The 24,220-nt window shown below is 38.0% G+C and overlaps 1 protein-coding gene across 1 annotated transcript in view; it reads right to left on the reverse strand.

The window, feature by feature from the left end:
- Window positions 1–24,220, reverse strand: part of ankrd11 (ankyrin repeat domain 11) — a 143,680-nt gene that overhangs the window by 11,690 nt on the left and 107,770 nt on the right. Inside the window, exons 3-8 of the mRNA XM_055216289.2 lie at window positions 18,219–18,364; window positions 10,281–10,419; window positions 1,732–1,905; window positions 689–889; window positions 351–493; window positions 124–271 (exon numbers count right to left, since the gene is read on the reverse strand). Coding sequence (XP_055072264.2) covers window positions 124–271; window positions 351–493; window positions 689–889; window positions 1,732–1,905; window positions 10,281–10,419; window positions 18,219–18,305 — 892 coding nt within the window. The 5' untranslated portion in view covers window positions 18,306–18,364. The remainder of the gene's footprint in view (window positions 1–123; window positions 272–350; window positions 494–688; window positions 890–1,731; window positions 1,906–10,280; window positions 10,420–18,218; window positions 18,365–24,220) is intronic.

Consider the following 24,220-nt stretch of genomic DNA (forward strand, 5'->3'; position numbering starts at 1 on the left):
TGATAAACAAAAACCATTAATTATTAAACCAGGACTATAAGGTATTTGGTAAAGTTAAACTCATACACATCACTATTTATTATTACAATCCATACATTTACACAAGCATTGCACAAAACACACCTGAGGAACTCTCATCACTAGAGGTGTAAGTGCCTTTTCCCAGCAACAGATTAAGCATCGTTTGGGAATTTGCCACTTTTAATGGCGTCTCTCCTCTTCTGTTGCTTTGACGAGGATCTCCTCCATATCGTAACAGCAGCTTCACAACCTACAAAACAAAGTCAGTTTCAATAGAGCACAATAAAATCTGTGTAATCTCAAAGTTATTATATAACGAATTATCTTACTTTGAGGTGGCCATTGTTAGACGCATCATGTAGAGGCGTATCATCGTCCAGGCCTTTGGTGTTAACCTCAGCCCCGGCTGCCAGCAGCTGCTTGGCCACATCGTAATACCCTCTGTTGCAAGCCTCATGCAGTGCGGTCCAGCCTAAATGTAAACAGAAACACACTTTCAGACTGCTCATTCTCTAAGATTATGGAGAAAACTAGCACAGCTATTTTTGGCTAATTTGTTCACACAATTTTCAACCAGTAGGCAGGCACAGATATAAATGTGTGAAGGTAATCACTTCATATCCTAATCCATTTATATACAAGTTAAAAGAAAAGAAACAGTTCTTACCTGCAAAGTCTTTTACATTCACGTCAGCCCCCTCAATGATGAGCTCTTTAACGCGGCGTGCCTCCCCGCGTATGGCCGCCCGGTGCAGCCGCGTCTCGCCCCTTTCGTTCCTCTTGTTCACTTTGTCTTTGGTTTTTGAGGCAGAGTTTGGTGTTCCTTTCTGACCCAGACTTGACTGTGACTGGTGCTTTGGTGTTGTGTCTAAACGGAAATATTAGAAATGACAAACGTTTACAACCACAAATGCATTGCAGTAAAAACAGACAATATTCATTTACTCATGTTTGCATTGTCCACTGGGTGGCGTTGTTGCACAACGAACATATCTGAAAACATCATGTACCCAAGTACACAAAATCTTCCACTGCACTTGGATTTATTATCATCAATGCTCAGGGAATCTGCATGCAGACCATGCAAAGTAAACATGGAAATTCATTAGTGACCGCAGGGAAGATACGTTACAGCTAAAACAATATTTTTCAGACCCTTAAATTCAGCACAAAGTAAAGAATGTGCACAATAGCTGGCATGAAGAAACGCTTGACGGGAGGTCCCATTTCCTGCAGCTTTGTTTTGGAAAAATAAATCTGTAAAACCGTGTGTAGTGGAAGAGCTAAATCTGAGTAATCTAATAGAGATGTGCATACTTTAGTTAAGCAATAAACACAACTTCACGCATAAAATGTTGTGTGGTTTGCAACTTAACTAAAATGTAATTTAACTAAAGCTCCCATAAAATTAAATCCGAATCGAAAACAACTCGTATGGGAATAGTACAACCGCATCCCTTGTTCCTCCATCAACAATACTGGTGTGATGGCTGATGAACAACAGTGGATTAAGATCGCAGAGATCCATTTCTCTGAAGTAATGGGAATTGATGAGGGTTATCTTATTACATTGAATTTTAATTAAGTGTGGCACTGTGTGCTTAAATGAAGTATAACGCGAGTGCAGCCGGGACAGCGGAGGCTACTGAAGCCACCGGTCCTCTTTCCGTTTATGTCCCCCGAGACGTGGCGTCCATGACAAACACGCACCTGGACTGTGTACGGACTCCTCCGCCGTCATCTGCATGAGAAGAGCCACCTGCTGCCGCTCTGAGAGGGGGTACCCGGCCCGGATCCCTGGCATGCCCATCCCGAACGGCAGGCCTGACTTCCTGGTGTTAGTGGGCTCCTTTTTAATGCGCTTCCGCTCAGGACATGGTTTCTCTGTTGGGTGAGAAAACAGTCATGTTAAACCACAAACCATACAAATAAACAAACACACTGAATTCTGTGGCCTTCGCAAATCATTCAAGTTAAGCTAGTGCAAGTTAACATGCATCGAGCGCTATTAGTAATATTTGAAAGTCAACCGTAACCTACAACTCTCGGGTCAATTCCCAACCAATTCTGCCCATTCGACAGCCTGCTGGTGGCGGCAGCCATGGTTTGAGATTTCCCAGAGGTCCCATAGGTAGGAGTGAGCGAGTCCTCCCATTCTAGTGTGTATGTTTCTTTAAGAGTATGACTTGGCAGCCTGTCACCCATTACAAAATGGCTGGTGTTCACATTTCAATGTGGCCGAGGCAAGGTCACCACTGCAAACGGACAAAAGCAGCTGCTCTTCACAGAAACACCCATCAATTATTCTCAGTATGTCAGTGTCAACATATCTGCCTCCAGATCATTGCACATATCTCACTCATGCTATCAAACGCCACGACGGCCTTCTCACTGTATGACCCCACACTTCAAAATGATGCACACAAACGTGCTTGCTGTTGCTTCCAAAGTAGTGGTTTGCAAAGTTCAAAAGTATAAATTATAGTACAAGAAAGCCAGACCGTTCTTCTAGTAACTTTTCAGGGATTACTCTTCATGGTTGGGCTAACACCTGTAAACACTTACGCCTAATGTACCCCAACCCCTCGAACGCATGCATTTGCCATTTAGTCACATTCCTTCGCTTCGAACCTCGAAGTGCATGAACTGTTGAAGCAGTCTAAACATGTTTTCAAAGGGTGGATGAGAGGAACAGAAAAATGCAGTGCTTGCTCTTTTAGCCTTTCACTAAAATAGACCAAACTGAGATAATAACACTGGTACAATATTACATTATTAAACTTTCAATATTTGTTTTGATGCACATTGTACACTGAAAAAAAAATGTGCCTCAAGGCATCAAAACTGGACACAATGATCCATGCGTGTTTGCGTATTAGAAATTTTGGCTAACCTGACAAGCTAATACAGAAACACATTTAGTTAAATCCATCCAATTGTATTCTGCAGACTATTATAAGAATCAAACCAGAAGTGTTTGCATCTTAATACAAACGTGAGGATGAGTTTTCACAGTTATCAGATACATGTTAAATGCCCTACAGACAGCAAATGAGCCAAATATTTCCAAATCGTTGGTGGAAAGATGTGACCATGGACCACAAAACCAGTCGTAGGTAGCACAGGTATATTTGTAGCAGTAGCCAACAATACATTGTATGGGTCAAAATTATCAATATTTTGAATCCCAAAAATCATTAGGATATTAAGTAAAGATCATGTTCAATGAAGATATTAAGTACATTTCAGTAAATAGTAATGTGTATTAATTTTGAACAACTTTAAAAGGTGATTTTCTCAATATTTTATTATTTTTGCACCCTCAGATTCCAAATATTCAAAGAGTTGTATCTCGGACAAATATTGGTTGTATCGCGGTCCTATCTAAACAAACCCTAAATCAATGAAAAGCCTATTTATTCAGATATCTCATATTCCAAAAATGTACCTTTATGACTGGTTTTGTGGACCATGTCTCACATATTTGGGAATGACAATCGATTCCAATCTGAGCATCACAAGCATCTTCTGTATTGTCATTAGGCCAGCACAATATTGGGGGGACCTGCCATTGCGATATTTTGATACCACCCCATGTATATATTCAGGGTTCCCACACCTTAGTTAACTTCAAATTCAAGGACCTTTCAAAGACTTTCCAGGTCCAATACCCTCAAATTCAAGGACTAAATGTGGGGACACATTTCAAGTGAGAGCAAGGTTACAACGTGTTCCCTTGTAAAATACATTGTTACAGTTCCCTTTCAAGGGAACTTGCGCTGCGTCACTGCGATGACACTTTGGGGACGCCTCCAGGGTTAGGTGCGTCTGAATGTGTATATCAAATTTAACCAATAGTGAGGCTTAACGACAAAGACAGGGTGACGCGGGAGCCAGGAAGTATATCGCTATCTGAAATATTGCCAAAGACGGCGTTACAGGGACGCAGGAAGTATGGCAAGGGAAACGCAGCGTCTGGTTCCCTTCTCAGGGAACAACAGTTACATACGTAACCTGAGAAGTTTTCATGTGTCAAACACAACTATGCAAAAAAGCATTTTTGTATGAATCAACATTCGCATACAGAAGATATAAGCATTTAAAGCGAACAGTTTAGCATTTGTGCTTATAAGGCTAGAGATTTTATGATATTATCCCACACTACTTGTATCTATGTATGTATATTTTTCAAAAATGTCCCAGAACCTTAAATTATTTCACCCAGATTCACAAACTTTCAAGGATTTCAAGGACCCGTGGGAACCCTGTATATTGTGATATGAACAACACACCAAATTACTTTTTAATGAAATTAACAATAATATGCTATATAAGCACTTCATGTATAGCTCTGGGAAGGTAACTTTAAGAAAATAGTTGCATGATATTACATATACCACGGTACAAATATCAAGCGACCAGATCTTGTAACCTTCTTTGAAACTATATTATCTGGTATTGCCATGTGTACTGTGAGGTAAAATATATTAATGTTACTGAATCTGTGATTTCTCTCTGCCAATTAAAAACGTTTTTATTAGTGCAACACTGGCTAAAGCATCCTAAATAGTTTATCTTTTGGAAAATAAATATGCAATGTGACTATATGTGCGATATCGGTGTTGAAACTATGTATTGTGCAGCCTTAATTGTCATATAACACTGCATAGTTTAACATGCTAATTCAGATGGAAGGCAGATACTCCAAAGCACATTTTCTTATTGAGTTTACCATACTTGTATTACCAATAAAAATAGCTATATAGTCGCCTTCTTTACACGACCAAGGTGGTCAAACTTGTTTTTCACTACAAATCCAACCTGAATAGCTGGCTGAGTCTTAGGTTTGCAATGCCTTTGATCATCCAAGAGGGTAAAACTGAAAAGCAACAGGTTTATCTTGAGAAGCTAATGCTGCAAAGTCTGCTAACAGCCCAAACTTAATCGTATGCAATTATGGCGCTTGCCCTAGCAAACTACACTTATTAAACGGCAAAACTACATAATAGATGTAAAATCACCAGAACTGCAAAACTACAACACAGAAGCAATCTGTGAGCTGCCCAGAAAAAACAGGAAACGAAGGCAGAAGAGACAGGAAGTGCCCACAGGATGTCGTGTCGATGCTTTGTGCATAGTAGATGAAAGGACAGCATGGGGAGGAGGTTTATGACAAAAAAATGGGGTGAAAGGGGAAAAAAGGGTTTTGTCAGCCAAAGGAAGTCATCAGCGAAGCAATTGAGGATTTTTCTTGGAGCAAGCTTATAATGTTAATGAAATGATTCAAGATCTTTAATCGCGATCTTGTGTAAAATCAGGCCACGCTTCACATCTTGAATGCTGGGGCAGCTGCATACCAAAAACCAGACGCCCAGTGCGATTCAGGCACCACCCGATCTGATATATACAGTAAAAGCACAAACATGCATAATTCATGACCGCTGCATGACAGAAAATCAAATACTACAAAAACATTCCTCCCTCCAGGAATACCAGCAACGCTCCAATGCGAAAGGCCAAAAAAACATCTACGGCCCAATCTGATAGACAATCCTCTCCCCTGGCCTAAAGCGAGCAGACGCATAATAAATGCAATTATGTACATACGTTAGCCGGAGACCAACTGCCTGTGCAAGCGCAGCAGCCTGCCAGCGTTAGCAAGGCGTGGGCAGCAGTGGAGCAGCAAATATTGCCGTCTCTTATCAGCCAACCCACTCCTCTCCTCCACCCTCATACACAACATTCTGCCGCTCGTTCCCACGTCTGCTGTAGCCCGAACGGCCAAAGATCCCAGATGATGCAGCGCAGACAGCAATAAACAGTTCGGCTGCAGCAATATCCTCTGGAAACGCAAGCTAAATGCATCACCGCTAGCGAAAGTCTGTGCTCCTTCAGAGCAATGGCACTGCATATAATTTCCATGCCAAGTTGTCTCTCTAATACATAATGCAGCAAAGATGTCTGCGGCCTAAGAAAGCGCAGCAGAGGTAAATCACAAACACAGAGAAGATGGAGGCCGGAAGACGTAAGAAAATATCCCGAATGCTCCTGGGTCTTGTGGGTTACTCCAGATAATCACGCAGCCTCTCTGAATGCAGAACGCACCGGGAGCCCAGGAGAGAAAGATGCTCGAAAATACACGCTAAATAAATTATGCATTTCGGATGGAACCTTCTAGAAAATGGAGGATAAAAACACTTTGTGTATTTCTTTTAATTATTGCAGAAATCTGCTGACTGTTTTCGCATTACTGCACTGATTACTGGGAAAAATCTGGGGACATTTTTCCTATATTACAATAAATCCAATGCTTTGCCATACAACTCATCCAACTTTTCTACTGTGCATTAAACGGTTTAATTTAAAGTAGGGGTGGCCTGCGATTCTCATGCGTATCTCATCAGTAAAGCCGGTTTCGTGATTAGTAGTAAATCGCCACACCTACTTTCAGATGGAGCGGCATTTACTACACAGAGAAGCTCTGCAAAATCGCATACATTATCTGAAGTGATTTCTCCATGATTATGAACGCGATTTTGCCTAGCTTCTCAGTTAAATACGGCTCTGTGCAGTAAATGCCGCTCCATTTGAAAGCAGGTGATGGCGATTTACTACTAATCACGAAACTCGCTTTACTGATGATATATGCATGAGAATTTAAAGCTGCAATTCGTAACTTTATCAGTTAAAAACAAACAACTGTTGCGCAAAAAAACTGTTTAAAACTGTCTCATACCAATTCACAATGATAAGCTTATAATAATTATTTATAATTTACTTAGTCTGATTTCAAGAGCCTTTAGTCAAAATGGGAAACATTACGTGACAGAACTCGTGGTAAATCAAGTGTTAATATCAGCAGGACGTTTTAACATTTGAAGGGATTAAATACTTGTGCGGAGATGACTTTTACCTCTGAACAGTTAAGACATCAGCAGCCTAATTTATATTAGGTTTCAGGGGAAACAATATAAACAAACGGCTTTCGTGGAGCAAACGTAACTTCCGGTAGATTTCCGCCAAGAATTGATAACAACATCTAGAGTCCATCTAGAGTAGATAACTAGCAAAATAAATAACAAGAAAAATACTTTTGTTCAAATCATAGCTAAAGTGTATTGAAGGATTAGTCAATTTTCACCACAATGTCATGCAAAATGTTGATGTCTTTCTTTGTTCAGTCGAAAATAAATTATGTTTTTTGAGGAAAACATTCCAGGATTTTTCCCACTTTAATGGACTTTAATGGACCCCAACACCAAAATGACGTTTCAAAGGACGCTAAAGAATCTCAAACAAGGCATACGCGCCCCATCCAGCAAAACGACCGTCACCTGTGACAAAAAAACATGCACTTTTAAACCACAACTTCTCGTCCATCTCCGGTCCCGTGACGCGCCAGCGCGACCTCATGTAATACGTCATCATGTCAAGAGGTCACGGATGACGTATGCGAGACTACGCCCCAGTGTTTACAAGTGTGGAAAAAGAGGAGCGTTCCGATGTTGTTGTATGTGGATTGATACTAATTAATGTCTTTGTGTCAGTTTATTGTTTAAAATGGTCCGCAAATGTGCGTTTCATAAATGTAACACGAGACCTTTCTACGTCACTACGCAATTACGTGAGGTCGCGCTGGCGCATCACACAGCCGGAGGAAGACAAGAAGTTTTGGTTTAAAAATGCATATTTTTTATTTTTCTTGTCAAAAATGACAATTATTTCGCTAGATAAGACCCTTATGCCTCATTTAAGATCATTTAGAATCCCTTGAAACTGCAATTCCAAACTGCATCAAAACTGTTAAGTGTTAAGTTAAAGTGAGAAATATCCTGGAATGCCTTCCCCAAAAAACACAATTTCTGAATTTACTGAACAAAGAAAGACATCAACATTTTGGATGACATGGTGGTGAGTAAATTATCTGGATTTTTTTAAAGAAAATGGACTAAACTAACGTTATTGTGTAAAATTAATGTATACAATGTTAGCTACATATCCCTAAATTCTTGCCTGGCTGCCAAATCTCTTTGTACAAAGGTGATCCAACCTTGCCGTTTCCCCTCATCCTTAGAAACAGAAACATTTTAATTTCTTTCGACAAAGTATTTGCTCCTGAGGTCACAAGTGAGACCGATAAACAAGTACAGACTGCAATTTAACTTCGGGCCAGACAAAATGCGCGTCCGATGACACCATCTATATCGAAATGTTTAAGTTTTCATTTAGTCAGAACAACGCTGCAGATATATTACTTCTTCAGATGCCTGTTCTTGGATATGTCGGATATCGGTTAGCCACTTCTCTTGCAACATTTAAAGAATAACTGAAATCCAATTTCTTCCAAAAATACTTGACATAGATATTGACCGCATTTCTATCTCTTTTCAAATAAAAAACAAAATCACCAACTCTCTTTTTCTTTCAACGGGATTGTTTTGAAAACTTGTATCTTGGTATAAGCACCTTTTGTACTATTCCCTCCCTATGACACATCACTTCTATTGTTTCCTAATCTTTGTAAGTCACTTTGGATAAAAGCATCTCTTAAATGCCTACATGTAAATATCTACTTCTAACTGTCATGTGGATTAATAATGACAGAACCGCTCTGATGCGGTGATCACAGACATAAAATTTAACCACGCAGAGTAGCGGAAAACCACTCTGCACTTTTATGTTTCTTCCGAAGATGGCGAAAGACAATCAAAAGTTAAGGATTGCACTTTTAATCATGCAATTTTATTTAACAATATTGTTGTTTACAAACAGCCACAATATAAGACTTAAATTGTCTATCATATCGATTATTAGTCATACCCAAGTAAATATCAGCTACTGATCAAAATTCCCCCATTCAATCATTATATAATGGTTTCTCCAAACTCCATTCTTGCTTTGAGGAGCCATCCTCAGCTCATTAACCCCCCCCCCCCCAAAAAAAAAAACCCTGTCACCATCTGCAATTGCTTTTCCATTTCAATCACACCAGAACAGAATTATTAATCATTTTCATAGCAAATGATAATAGGGCTGGATAACGATTAATCACTTTTAAGCATTTATACTTAAACATAATATAAATAATATATGAATATAAAAATGTATAAATACATACATATACATAAAATTATTATACACCGTACACACACATAAATGATGTAACAACAACTTTTATTGTGCAAACGATTAGTTGCGATTAATCGTTATGCAGCCCTAACTGATAACACGTCATAATTCAAATCTTCATAGCAGTTAAACATTAAACGCCAATTTTAAGCTAAAAGGATGTTTGTGTGAGCATACAGCAATAATGGGAAAATGTAACTAGTCCTGTACTGGAAATATTCCAACTGGGGGAGGAGACTACATCAAAAATCCCAGTAAGGGTGCATAAGATGAGCTGAGCCAAGAGCTGGAGAAACTCCATTAGAGAGAGAGACACAATGATACAGCAAAAAATATGCAACCAACTCCAAACAAGCATACCAGCGACTGTAAGCCTTCAAATTGAGGATGCAAATCAAAGAATAAAACTGGACTGAGAAGTAAATCTAAAACCATATCCAATGCATTATTGAGTAAATAAAACTGAAAACTGATCTGGGGGAGTATTGTTTTAGATTGTGAGCTTAAAAAGCGTTGAAATCTGACCGAGAAAAAACACAAACATTAAAGCGGTCCAGTCAAAGAATGACCGTGACCACACCCCCTATTAGCATCACAATGAGCCCTTCAGGCTTTGTCTCACGAGAGGGAAAATGGGCAAGATTTCACGCCTTACAGCCACGTCTCGAGGAGGAGGGGAGGAGGTGGTTTCTGCCAACGGCTTGCTAAAAGGTTACAGAGAGGCTGCGCTTCTCCAGCAAAAACATGCAGAAATATTACAGCTATAAAAAGAACAGCCCAAATTCAAAATATAAGCAAGCACTATCTGTCTAACAGGCAGAGAAGACGTCTGACTGCATTTTATTTCGATACACTAAACTGCAACGAAACAAACGCATTAAAGTACTTCACATAAATACCACCTTTTAAGACCTTACAACAGCCCAAAATATTCTCATAGGAACACAAAAAAGTAAATCTCACCCTTCTCAGCATTTCATATCCAAATAATATCCAATCAACAAAGTAATGGTAACTCCAGTAGGGCTTCTGTTAGTCCAACATACAGTACACTGCTGCTCAAACACACAAGACTCACTCAACTTCCTGTTACCCAGAATGCATCTCTCAGAGCTAGCCCCGCCTCTTACCCGAGTCAGAATCTTTCTGATCTCCATTGGCTCCAACGGTGAAGGGCAGCTTCCTCTTAGGAGCTTTCTCTTTCATCTCTTTGACACCATCACTGCGGTCCAATTTAGGAGTCTTGTTTGACGAGCCTTTGTCTTTATCCTGAGGGAACATGGAAATTGTAGTGTAAGTTTAGGATATCAAATAATTCAACCCACTTTTAAGTGATAATAACAAACTCTGATAATACGTGCAGATACTTGAAACTAAGTGAATACTGGACTTTCGTTATAGATACTACAGTAAACAAAAGATTTAAACTAGGGCGAGTAGGGAGAGGTCTGTAGCAATGCAAAGACCCTTCAAATTTACAAATGAAAAACCTTTCAGGCATCCCACCATCTATACAGACTTTTTTTTAAGTTTGTCTGATACACAACATTACAACAGCAACATTCAGATCATAAATACAAAGCATTATAATCAAATTAAAAACTAAAAAATATCTTCAATGTAAATGGGTCAGTGACAAAAATGGTTTGTCAAGATGAGAAAATCATAAATCTTTTTAGGAAACCTGTTGTGAAAGCACGCATCAGGTTTATTTCAATGCACATAGTGCATTTATGTTAATTTTATGCAATAAAAAATTACATTTGCAACATTTTATGAAAGTTAAGACTGAATGGACCTGAAAATATCAAATGGTGTAACTGCAAATTGCGCCAATGAATGAGAAATATTAAATATTTTATCCACCTTGATGGCATGTAAACGTGACAAAAAAATCTTAAATATCATTTTATTAGTCATTTCTAAATGTAAATTTTAATGCCTTTTTGTAATATTTGTCGTGACATATGCTAAAACCAGCTCTGTTTTCTAAATAATATTTGACAAATGATGTAAAAAAATTAAATTGCACTAAACTAGATGATTATATTTTATTAGATTTTTTTTAATGAATATATTTATATTTTCATTTAAAAAAAATACTAGTTACACCAACGGACAAAGACCGGTTAGACCACATAGACATTTTTGCAATTATCCCCCATATATTCTTTAAAAATGAAATAAAACAGAAATTTTGTCCTCAAAAAAAAAAAAGAAAAAAAAGAAAAAAAAAGAAAAAAATGTGGAATTAATCTGCACATTTATTTTGAAATTGTAACCCTTTCACATTTAATTGAACCATACGGACACAAAATAATTAGTGCTGGGCAAAGATTAATCACGATTAATCGCATACAAAATAAAAGTGATTTTTGGCATAATATATGAGTATGTGCTGTGTGTAATACATTCATGTATGTATTTAAGAAACATTTACATGTTTATATATTTATTTATATTTTTATATATTCTATATTAAAAATAAATTAAAAACAATTATATATAAGTAAAACAATTCTGAAATGAATATATGAATGTGTGTGTGGTTAAATATACACAATTATTAGACACAGTACACGCACATATATTATGCAAAGAATCACTTTTATTTTGTATGCGGTTAATCTTTGCCCAGCACTAAAAATAATAAATGTCACGTTATTAACCCAAATATGTAATGTTAAACTTTTACTTAATGAGAATATAGCTTTAGACTTAGGGCCCTATGATACGGAAAACGTGGATGGAATCACGGAATCCAAGTATAAAAATGGAATTTACTGTACAACGCAAAATGTCATGGATTTTGGCAAATTTTGGATTAAATCATTTTTAAAACCCATTATAACTCATTTTCAAATGCAAATTTTTGACGTGGTTTCATAAATCAGCAAATAAAATGGCAGAAATGCACCAATTTATCAGATCGCAAGCGGTTTCGTCAAAGCCCGGGACACAGCAGACAAAAAAGGAACAGTATACTTTCTTCCGGTGTCCGTCTTGCGTATATTCACAGGATAGATGAAAAGAAGTAACAGTTAATGTGGCAATAACTTGCTGCTTTGTGTCAGAAATGTTCATTACACACCAAAAAATAAAATCATTACTGAACAACTTTTACAGCTGCACATTTAATTCATACCGTGAGGACTGTGCAGTGTTTTATTTTTTATTTATTGCTAATGTTAACATATAATAATTTTATAATTAACATATTTATATTTAATACAGATGCCTGAAAAGTAAAACAAGATGAGTATAATCTTATGATTAAAAGAAAAAAAGAAAAATAAACATTTGGTTGCTTATCAGTAGTGACAGCCAAAATACATCAGCTTATATGTAATTTTAAATAAAACTTTCAATAAATTCTTATTTGTTTAATTCTTGTTATATTTGTTTAATGTTTTCGGTTCTGATAACTGCAATTTGATTTAACCTTCAAAAGCAGAATCCAGAAAAACGAAAACACGGAAGTTGAGAATAAATAAAACGGAATTTGGGGAAACAATAAAACTGATTTAATAGGGCGCTACGAGTTCTTGCTTTTTACATTTCATGCATTTTCATTAGTAATAATTGTTGCGCAATGCCTATAAATATGATAAAATCTGTTAAAATGGAGCAGAGAGTAGAAATCCATCAGATGTTTTAAGATAATTTTACTCCCGACGAGCAAACGTATTAACATTTCTTCAGAGACCACTAGTGAAAGCTTTCATTTTCAATTTTTTTCATGTTTTACACATATTTGCATATTTGTTTAAAAATGTCATGTTAGGTGCCACAAATTTGCTTATTCGCACATAACATTTAATCGTTTACATTTTTAAAACCCATTTCCAGTTTTAGTTTTAACTAGACGTATCAACACACATACAACATTGTTTGACTGATAATAAACCGAGAATCAACTGAGATGTAAGATAACATTTTCTGTAGGACATTCTTAACAAAGTTGTCTAACTACATGAAGTACTTAAACAGAAGTAAGCATCGGCTGATCATTGATAGAGGAAGTGATATTAGGCTGGGTTTGTGAATGGCTACTGGCAGTGCCGATGAAACCGAATTCAAGAGCTCTTAGTGCCGTGATAAAGCCGAGGCGAAATGCAACGTATAGATGTTTCCACAGCAAGAGCCTTTCAGTCCTGCCCACGTCCCAGTCATGAGACTATGATGTCATCCACATGCAAACACACACGCACACAACTACACTATCTGACCCCGAGAGAGAGAGAGCGAGAGAAAGAGAAACTGAGAGAGAGAGGGGAGGGAAAAAGCACGTGATAGTAAAAAAACCTAAATCAAGTAAAAAAGGTTTCATTGCTTTTCTTCAAAACCATCTGTGTGAGTGCGCTGTTTACTGACTGGTCTCCTAGCAATGTTTTCTCTCTCTCTCTCGATCGCCCGCTCGCTCGCTCTCACTCGCTCCCTCCCCTTTGCAAAGTCTGATGCAATCCAACACAGAATGAGGTACATACACACACACACCATCTGGGCAATAAAGTCTGTAATAACTCTAGCTGCTCTTACATCAAAACACTGACCACCAGACCCAAAAACAGTTATTATGATGAACAGAAAATAACTTCCAGTGCCTCTGTATGCACATACATGTTATTATATACTCCCATACTGCCCTGCCATACACATTAAAGTACCACTACAGTGTCATTTACTATTTAAAACACTGAGTTGTGCTTGGTTTTGTTTTGTTGTCGTCTGCTTTATTGCTCGTCCACCTTTACAAATGCTGATGGACATTGAATCCTACCAATTATTAATGAAAATGGCTAAATATTGAATGCACATTATTTTTTAAAGTCCCCTTGTTGTCGATAAATGTATCACCTTAAACTCATCTTTAAACGATCTTAAATCCATTTTGACTCATTTCTGCTCAATTTTCGTTTGCTTTAAGTAAATTACTGAAAAGTTTTTCATAAGATACGCGGGGTCAATATGTTAGCATGACAGAAGCTTGATGCTGTCGTGTAAGAACAAGCAACAGACGGCATTTTTGCTTCGCCCAAGTGCCTCTCACGTAAATTATTCGACTTTGATGGCGTACGTTTTTTCCCCGCCACAGAAAACAACCACAGGTTTATCAATGCCATCAAAAGTATTATTTTGTTTTTGTTCGTTGATCATGAAGTACAAAGTAGATGAGGAAAACTAGGATTCAGTGTGAATTCAACGCGCCATCATTGTTGTTTACAGTGCGTGGAATGGTGGGTTGTGATTTGTTAAGCGGATTTATTGCATTCTGCAGAAAAGGAGGACTGGCGTTTATCGCGTTTTGGGAAAAAGAGAGAAAAGATGACAGAACAACACGGCGGATATCGGATTTTGCGTAAGAGTAAGAATTTACTTTTTAATACTGACATGATTAAATACTGATTTTGGTGTTTATCGCATTTATATTTTTTTCTTTATAACAGCTTGAATGTAATGGCGCTTTTCCATTGCATAGTACCCCACGGTTTAGTTTAGTCAGGGTCAGCTCACTTCACTTTGGTGTGGTTAGCTTTTCCATCGAGTTTAGTATCACTTCGGAGTGGGAGGGATTATAGGCGTGTCGTTATATTCGAGCTGCATACTGCTGTGACATCATACAAGTGAGAGCGTCATTGTTCATTCCCATACGTTCATTTACTTCTCAGTCTGCCACAAAATTGAAATTGACCACCACAAATAGATGTTTGCATATCACGTTTATCACTACATCTGTCTCACATGACAGTTTCTCTTCAAACCCGTGGGGTCAGTCGACAGCGCTCCGCCGAGCCTCATTGAAGTTGCATTTAAGCATATATAATGCGGACGTGCACGTCGTGAATGTTCTGTCTGGAAAACAACTGTTATGGTGTCGCAACTTCTCAACCTGTGGATGTTTTTCATTGCTAAAAGGATTTTTGGGAACTTACAGCAGAGCACAGATGACAACATGTTTGCTCGAGACAGCGCAAGCTAGCCCTAAGCTAAAGCTAATCTTTTACATTATAGCGATGATGCTGGTAGTGACGATTCTCTCAGACCAATCAGTGATCTACAGTGTTTTCGCATCACGTTTGTAGTGCCCTATAAAATCCGTTTTATTTTTTCCCAAATTCCATTTTATTTTTTCCCAAATTCCGTTTTCTCCGTTTTATCCGTTTTAATTTTTGGCAATTATATTTTTTACCCTTTACTTTTATTTTAGTCATAAAAAGAGTGTGCCTTTAATGTTAATGATTAAAATGTAAATGATTTGGGGGAAAAACTGGATAACAGGATTACTTAATGACTATAAAAGATGCATTTACACACGCACATACACACGCGCGCGCGCGCGCGCGCGCGCACACACAACTCAATTCAATGCATTGTTTTTTAGTGTTGTTGCAGGAGGCTACAACAAGGTGTCACCGCAGTGGTGCCTTCAAAAGTGCCTTAAACACATCAATCCAGCGGAACGCGATCCATATTTTATACACAATCGCTTGAAATGCATATAACTTCACAAACATACACAGGATAGTGATCTGAGGACAGCATGAGCACGCAGCTCTTTGCACGTGCGAGCGAAAGAGAGACAGAGAGCGGCGCCATGATGCAGATGATTATATTTTAAATGAGAGGGATAGTTAGTTTGCCTCAGCTCGCTTGAAATGCATAAAACTGAACAAATACATGAGGATTTGTGTTCGCACTTCGGACAGATGCGTGAGCGCATGACCGTGAGAGGTACAGTGAGACAGACATGGATGAGAGAGTGCATGTATCTTTGCGCTCACCGTGAACAGAGTGTTGACTAAACTTCCAAAATAACAGTTGTCCGGTCACATAAAAGTCATGTGAGACCTGCTCGGAACTAAGTGCTTAGCATCGAATTTCTTATTTTTTTCGCTGACGAAAGCAGAGTCGTGGAGAGCCGCTTCGCCATGGTTTCAGTGTTTTGGAGGAGGTCTGAAACGACGGGAGGGGGCGTGTCGCCCAGATTTACTTCCCCCGGTCTGCATTTCCCCCAGACATACGTTCGTCTCCCACACAAAAACATAATTTTATTCAAAATATGTAAAATTCCGCAAAATTCCGCGTTAATACTAGATTCCGTGTTAATTAGCCAATTCCGCGATTCCGTCCGCGATTCCGTGATCGCGGAAATTATAGGGCCCTACGTTTGGTATCACCTCAGGTCGCTTGGAACCCCAACCGAGGTGGTACGAAAAAAGTATCGGGTACTATGTACTGCTAATGAAAAAGCTCCCAAAAGTAAGCTGACCCGACCCAAACTAAACCAAACTGTGGTGTACTATGCAATGGAAAAGCGCCATTAGCGGCTGTTTACAACTCATATTAAGATGCATTTTGTTCGATTGGATCAAGAGTGGACGATGCTAAATACAGGTGTAAACGGGGCGTGAAATGTTTAGAGCTCATCCACTTTCGACCGCATTTAGAGGTAGTCGAAAACACATTTGGCCAGATTGATTTTGTGATGTACACTGTAAAAAAAATGCAGCATGAAGTTTAAACAACTTATTTATGCAAGTCAATTCAACCAACTTGTTAAAGTTTTGAATTGTGATAAGCTGAGATAACTTGTTAAACAACTGTTTAACTTATTTGTTAAGTTAAAGTAACATAAATATATGTTGATATGATGATATGTGGTCGGATGTGTTCAAGTAGCCACAAAAGACGGCCTACTCTCCGCCTATTGATCTAATGTGACCAAGCCCAACGTTTTAACACAGGACATGACATCTAGCACGAACCCAAAAGTGTACAGCGCTATCTTTAGGTTTTCGTTGATTACGTCACTTTTATTTTGTGAGTGTGAGAAAGTTGCACAATCTTATTTCATCAATTGCTCTGAAATATCAGAGAAAGCTCTTACATATACATGTACAAAACTCTGTGCAGCATGTTTACTAACAACACAAGCAGTGGACTCTGACATAGTATTACTTGGCTTCAATTTAGACCCATCATATTTAAACGAAACCAGACGGACTCGCCCACAGACCACCCCCTCACAAATCAGGACAGAAGCGGTTGAAAGTGGACAAAAGAGACGGACTAAACAACCAGGTGTGAACATAAATATGTCTCTCTTATCGTCTTGTGATCCAATTGACAAAAACGCATCTTAATACCAGATATAAACAGCCTCTATATCTCTACACCATGGCCTCATTAAGGATTTGTAGAGATTTGAATATGCAAATTAGTCCTCAATTGCACAGCTCGGATCATAGATATATTTGTAAATAGATGCTACATTCGACAGTTTTAGAAACATAAGCGATAAGTCCGGTTTCACGCAATGCTTACATGAACAGTAGCGCTGTACCGATTAATCGTGCAAATGCGCATTTAATCAATGAATGAATTTTAATGAATTACGGTGAAATCCTAGCACATCCCAAAGCCAGGGGGCGCTCTCGTGCAGAAACTCCCTTTGTGCCACAGAAGAAGTACTATTACAAACGCTATTCAAATGTCTATAGGAATATTTAAATCGCTGTTCTTCAGGTATTTTTTTTTATGATAGTAAAGAATATTTTGAATGATTTTGTTTAAAAAGTGTTGCTTTTTTAAAATGCACATTATAAACAACTCCGACTCATGATTTTAGATTGATAAGGACATTCTTACATAACATATATGATCCACTCATTCAACTGTGTTGTTGTGAATAGTTACATGTTTGTGAACATTGTTTAGTCACTCCCATGCCAAACCTATATGTAAGGTGAACCATAAAGTCAAAATATCATCACTAAAGTACTCCACACATTTATTTTAAGTAAAAAATGCCTTAAATATGGGTCCTCACACAAAGCTATGGATTTATGGATGTTGTATTATCATTTTAAAGCCCTGGCACCCATTCATGTTCATAAGATTAAAATAACTTCCAGAACATTCAACAAAAAACTGACCGTCTTCATTCACCCCATAGGTGGAAAGTCATACAGGTTTGTGTCAATGTGAGAGTGCGTAAATAACAATTGCACAATTTGGGTGAACTTTCTTTAAAGGTTTGTGTGTAGATACAAAAATGATTTTCTTACCTTCTTCCCACCCTGTTTCTCCACCATGTCGGTGTTGAGTGGGAAGTCCTCCAGCTGGGGGGTTTTAGAACCCCCACCCTTGGGCATCGTTCAGCTACTGCCACGCCAAACCTCATTCACGCTTCCATCGCATCGTCATCGACCGTCTGTAATACAAAGAGAGGCAGAAACATTAGCACCTCACGTCCATCTTCGGCTCACAAGCTCTTTCATTCATTCATCTGCCATCATTCATTCTACTTTAAACCAACAGACCATCAAAATAAACACCTCATTTACATATGGTCATCCTTTGGGCTTGTAAAAACATCTGGCTTACAACTACTTCCCAAACCAAATGTCATTGTGATTGTTTTAAACAAACATATAATCTGTTGACATGGATGCAAACACCAAAAAGTGAAGTATTTTAAATATGCATACATTTACATGCATGCTGTAAGCATACGATAAAACTATTCATTTGAAAATGTTGATCTGCAATTCATACTGATGAGCAATCTATATATGCATGAAGGTAAAATGGCAAAAATCCGATCCAGACACAAAAACATATTTTATTAAATGTAACAATACATTGATGTAATGCAGTAAAGCAAGAAACTGTTTGTTTCAATTACAATAGGGGAGTTGTCTTCAAGTGCAGTTCAGTATCTTGTGAAAACCCATTAGACTAAACAAAGTCACGTAGACAGATCAGAGCTTCAGGCTCGACAGTAAGATAAAGATATAAAAACAGCAAAGTGTCTGAATGCGCAAATGTACTGCAATTCATTAACACTGCAGGGTGAAGATGGCTACTGCAATGATTTGAGAATATAATCAATACGGTATAACATTGCCATACTGTGTCAACTTACACGATTAATGTACAGACAATAAATATCAATGTGTGGTTTACTCTGCGTTAAATCTTTAAAAACATACAGCCTTTAAAATAAAAAGTACTGGTTGAATGTCTGCACAATCATCTTTTTCTTCTGACTTGGGAGCAATTGGTATGCTGAACGTTCCCACAGTACGGCTGCAGACTCAAGACACCCTGTTACAATTTATATCGAGCATGTGGGTTCACTTTGAGAAAAGAACGAGCTTTGTGTGACATGCAATTTGCCGGCGGTGGCATATAAAAGCGTCAACCTATCGCAACGTATTGCAAGACGTGCACTGCGTCACGACATCGCAAAAGTGCCGTATTGCACAGCAATTATTCACCCCCACAACATCTAACGTGTAACCATGATTCGTACAGGTAATAATGTGAGGATCCTCTCTACTCCACCCTTGAACAAATATTTACATGTGTAGAACAACAACGAGGGCAGTTTCACTGTAATCCTTCTCCATAATTCATGTGTTATGCGTTTGCACATTCGCTGCTTATTTGCTTTGCTCTCTAACAACCCTGTATAGCTGGCACTCTCCATTACCACAACGCCACAGTCTTCTCTATAACGCCCTCTGATTCAAAGACAACTATTTATATTCCCAATCTAACGTACCCACATGCACACAGCGTAAAACGGCTCTTCTGATATCCAGCGGTATGAAATGTCCCTCAAACACGCCCCGGTCTCACCCCACACACGGCTCCACACCTCAAAGTGGCTCAAAGGTCAGGCTGATAGAGATAAACAAACGCACACACCGGCACACTTGCACTGTAAATTAGGTTAACACATGTTCCAGAACAATACATGGCTTTGTCAGGTCTATTTTAACAATAAAACATCCACAGGCCATTATACATCTATACATATACTTTCAGAGAGATGCACCATTGACCGGTCATAAATCATTTCGGGCGATGTTTCAGACACTTGAGGAAAAGAAAAGTCTCAATGGCATTTCCTTTTCATCTGATCTCAATACAATGGCTGATAAAGCGCTGTGTATATAAGTGCATGCGGCTGCTTTACTTATAAGGGTATCCATGGTAACCGCTATATTTCCGCTGTTAAGCGCTATCTGCTTTCAGAAAGTGAATCTGTGCTTTGTTATGGTATTTAGGTAAAGTCTGGTGTTTCTGTTATGCAAGTATTTTGTTTTATTTAGCCTGTTTCACAAAGCTGAGGCCCGTTCTGTTTTTCGTTATAATAATGAGATTTCAGACAAATAGATTAAAACAATTTAATTGAATTTTAACAACTTCACTGCACTGCATGTTTGATTATTGTGCTTAGGATACAATTGTTGCATGCTAATTTTAAATAGCTAGTTACTTTTTATGTAAGGCCAGTTTGACGTGTTAACAAGCAAATAAAGTAGGGCTGCATAACGATTAATCGCAACTAATCGTTTGTTGCATAAAAGTTTTTGTGTACATTATATAGTTAATAATAGCTATGCAGAATATCGGCTGTGCGATTCAGAATAGTAATCGGCCAGGTATTTAGTGCCGCCTCACGATAAGTCGCAACTAATCGTTTGCAGAATAAAAGTTTTTGTTTACATAATATATGTGTGAGTACTGTGTATAATAATTATGTATATATAAATAAACAAACAAACAAACAAACATACATGTGTAATTTTAATATATTTATATAACAAATATTTATAATATAAATTATATATAAATTAGAGCCCGACCGATATTAGGCATTTTCCAAACTACCGGTATCGGCATTCATAATGGCCGATAGAGGAAAACTAAAAAAAAAAAAAACGGACGAAACAGCCTTCAACCATGTCATGAGTATTGCCGTTGTATAGTTTGTCCACCAGAGGGCACTCTACAACCTCCCTCGTGTATAACGCATCACACATCCTGCAACCTGCTGATCCAACCAGAGTTGGGCAGAGAGAACAACGGTTAAGTGAGTTCATGGTGAGTTGGTCACGAGACAATAAAAGAAACAAGTTTCTTTTTAAAATGTTTTATCATATTATTTTAGTTAAAACTCATAAATAGCTACAAATAACTAATGTAAGGGAAATCTGTTAATGTTTTGTTGCTCGTTTCTGAAATAAAAAATATACATATATATCGGCCGATATATCGGAAAATTGGATTTTAAAACAAACAAACATTTATATCGGTATCGGCCTTCAAAATCCTTTATCGGTCGGGCTCTAATATAAATATAAACATGTATATACACATGCAAATGTTTATTAATTATATACGTGTGTGTATTTATACATAATTATTATACAGAGTACACCCACATATATTATGTAAACAAAAACAACTAATTATTATTAGTGTATATTGGCATTTATCGTCACATCCCTACTATAATGGAATCAAACCTTTTATTCTGCAAACAATTAGTTGCGATTAATCGTTATACAGCCTTAAATTAAACACTGTTCACATACTTTTTTATTCTTATTGTAAAAAACAAACAAAAAGGGAAAAACGGCAGTTGAATCTGCCATGAACTCTCATAATTGGTGCATCACTACACATCATGGAACAGTTATTAGATAATCAAAATAAGACTTGCAAAGTACATCGATGCATGTCACTGGTGAAACTACAGCAATGCATTAAATGTGATAAGATAAAAAATATGAAATACTGCAAAAAACAAAGGACAAGCTTTTTCTGACTGCGCACAAAAGCAAAAGATTCGCAAACTTGAAACAACACTTTACAAAACTCACGAGTAACTTGTTTACGTCATTCAAAAGTATCACTCAGTAATTCCAAGAAAAAAACAGTGTACGGTATCTGTACCATGTTGTTGTATAAACCTGCACAAGGATTGTGTGGGAACTGTGCACGCCCGGCCTACACGCTTTCATTCCGTTGCAAGAATAGAAACGCACTAAAGAACGGCACCTAGAGAGGAAACACAATAATATTCATTCCAAAAACATGCTTCATTTCCTCTGCCTTCAATCCTGATGAGAAACTGCAGTGCATCTGCCATCAGTGTGGGAGCTCATGTCAGACAAAGCGGTTTTTGCCTGCAGCCAGCTGTAATTCATCACATATGAGATCTACTTTTAGCACCGTACTGTACTGTAGCTGCAGCAGACTGTGCATGGCCAAGGCTTTATACTGACATCTCCCATGCATCAGGTCTCTATGTCACAACCACACAACATGTGTGCAGTCTGTACACAACCCCTACATGGTGGATTGTGCAAGATGTTTCAGCAAACAGGGGTTCATTTTACCAACTGGTTAGGGGAGGATAAGTTGAGACCCAGCAAAACACGATTAAGCAACAAGCAATAAAACTTCACTGATACAAATTCCTGCCCCATATGTAGCTGTAGATGAAAGCTGCATTACATTCGACTCAAACTTTGTACACGGAAAAAGTGGAGAAAAAAAACGCTGCTTGGAGTTGGACTTTCATCTCAGAAATCTAGTTTCACAAAGACGTGGGTTTATGTATGTGAATATAAGAGCACCGGAGGGGGAGGTACAAAAATAAACAGTCTTTTAGGTAAACATTTGTGGAGACCTTGTAAAACATGAAAAATTATACTATGGTTATATTTGTACAAAAAAATGCAAGAATCTGGTTTATCTCTCACAATTCGGTTTTCAGGAGACTATAATAGTGTTGGTATTTGGTTTCTATGTCATTTTGGTACTGTTGGACACCTTTATGATGCATTTATATTAGAGGTCGACCGATATGCTTTTTCTCTGGCCGATGCCGATTTTTTAGAAATCAGGGCAGCCGATGGCCGATATGTTTGGCCGATTTTCTATATGTACATAATAATCAAAATGTTCTCATCATTATTAGCAGATATTTTTAAATGCAAAAATTTCACTATTTAAATCAAAGTATTTAAAAATATATGACTGGTCTTTCTGAAGAGTTTTACAATCTCCTCTGCACCATGCATTTATCAGACACAGATATTACCTGACACTCTGCTGTCATCATCTTTGATCAGTTTTTTACCACGGCTTTTATTGCTTTGTAGGATAAAATCCTTATTTGGTAGACCTGATAAAATATTTATTCATCATAAAGTTAACATAGTAAATGTCTATGGTTTTTAGTTGAGACTGTTATTTAGGGCAAATCTTTCTAAACACATTTACATTCTCATTTCTGAGGCGCTATAAGTGACTGATTGTGCTGACAGTGACGTCTTGTGAGTTTAGTGTTGGGACAGATCTGTTGTTTCAACCGTTCATTCAAACGAATCCGTTCAAAGGAGTCAGTTCGCGAATCGGACGCGCTGTGTTCTAATCCAGACTGAGCAGCGCAAAACTGTAAACAAAGTCTTACTGTAACAACACGAAAAACATTTCCTTTGTGGATATGATTTGGTCTTCCGACCTTTCGCCATCGGGTCAGTTTTGTTTTGAGTAATAAAAGCAGGGAGAGAAGAAAGCGTGCACGCGCGGCTCTTCTCTCTCTGTCACGCAAACAAAACTCATCATCACTCATTAATCACATGAAATGAGCCTAATCTTTGCACGGACAGTGCACTGCGAGACATAAGCCCGTCGCGCTATTGTACTGGCTGCTTAATTCGCGCGATCCGCCATCATTTAGTAAAGCTGTTTGTGAACAAGGCATGGCTGCACACACACGAGACGGGAGCGATCTGCTTGCAGCAAGAGGCAGCGTCACGAGTTCTACAACAGCGCTAAGGTGCCCGCAGATGCGCCTGCCTATTAATCGGCCTAATTTTGCAGCAAAATCGGCCAAAGCCGATTTTTTAAAATATGCCAAAAATCGGCCAATTAATCGGCCGGCCGATAAATCGGTCGACCTCTAATTTATATGTATATAATCTTTTCAGGAATTAGGTAACACTTTTAACTAATAATTATTTTTATAAACGATTAATCGGGGCGATTATTTTCCCGATTAATCGGTTAAAACATAAATATTTACTCAATTACATTTTTCACTTATTACAGATAAATAAGGCACTAAATAAGGGTATTCACGTGTAGAAATGTACTTTTAAAAGTGCAAAAGCCACACACTTCTAAACAGATTAATAAACTCATCTTAATTTTCAACTTAACACCTTGATAAATATAAACATTATTGGTTATTAAAGCTCCA

Source organism: Misgurnus anguillicaudatus, chromosome 21 (assembly GCF_027580225.2).
Source record: "Misgurnus anguillicaudatus chromosome 21, ASM2758022v2, whole genome shotgun sequence".
Lineage (NCBI taxonomy): Eukaryota > Metazoa > Chordata > Actinopteri > Cypriniformes > Cobitidae > Misgurnus > Misgurnus anguillicaudatus.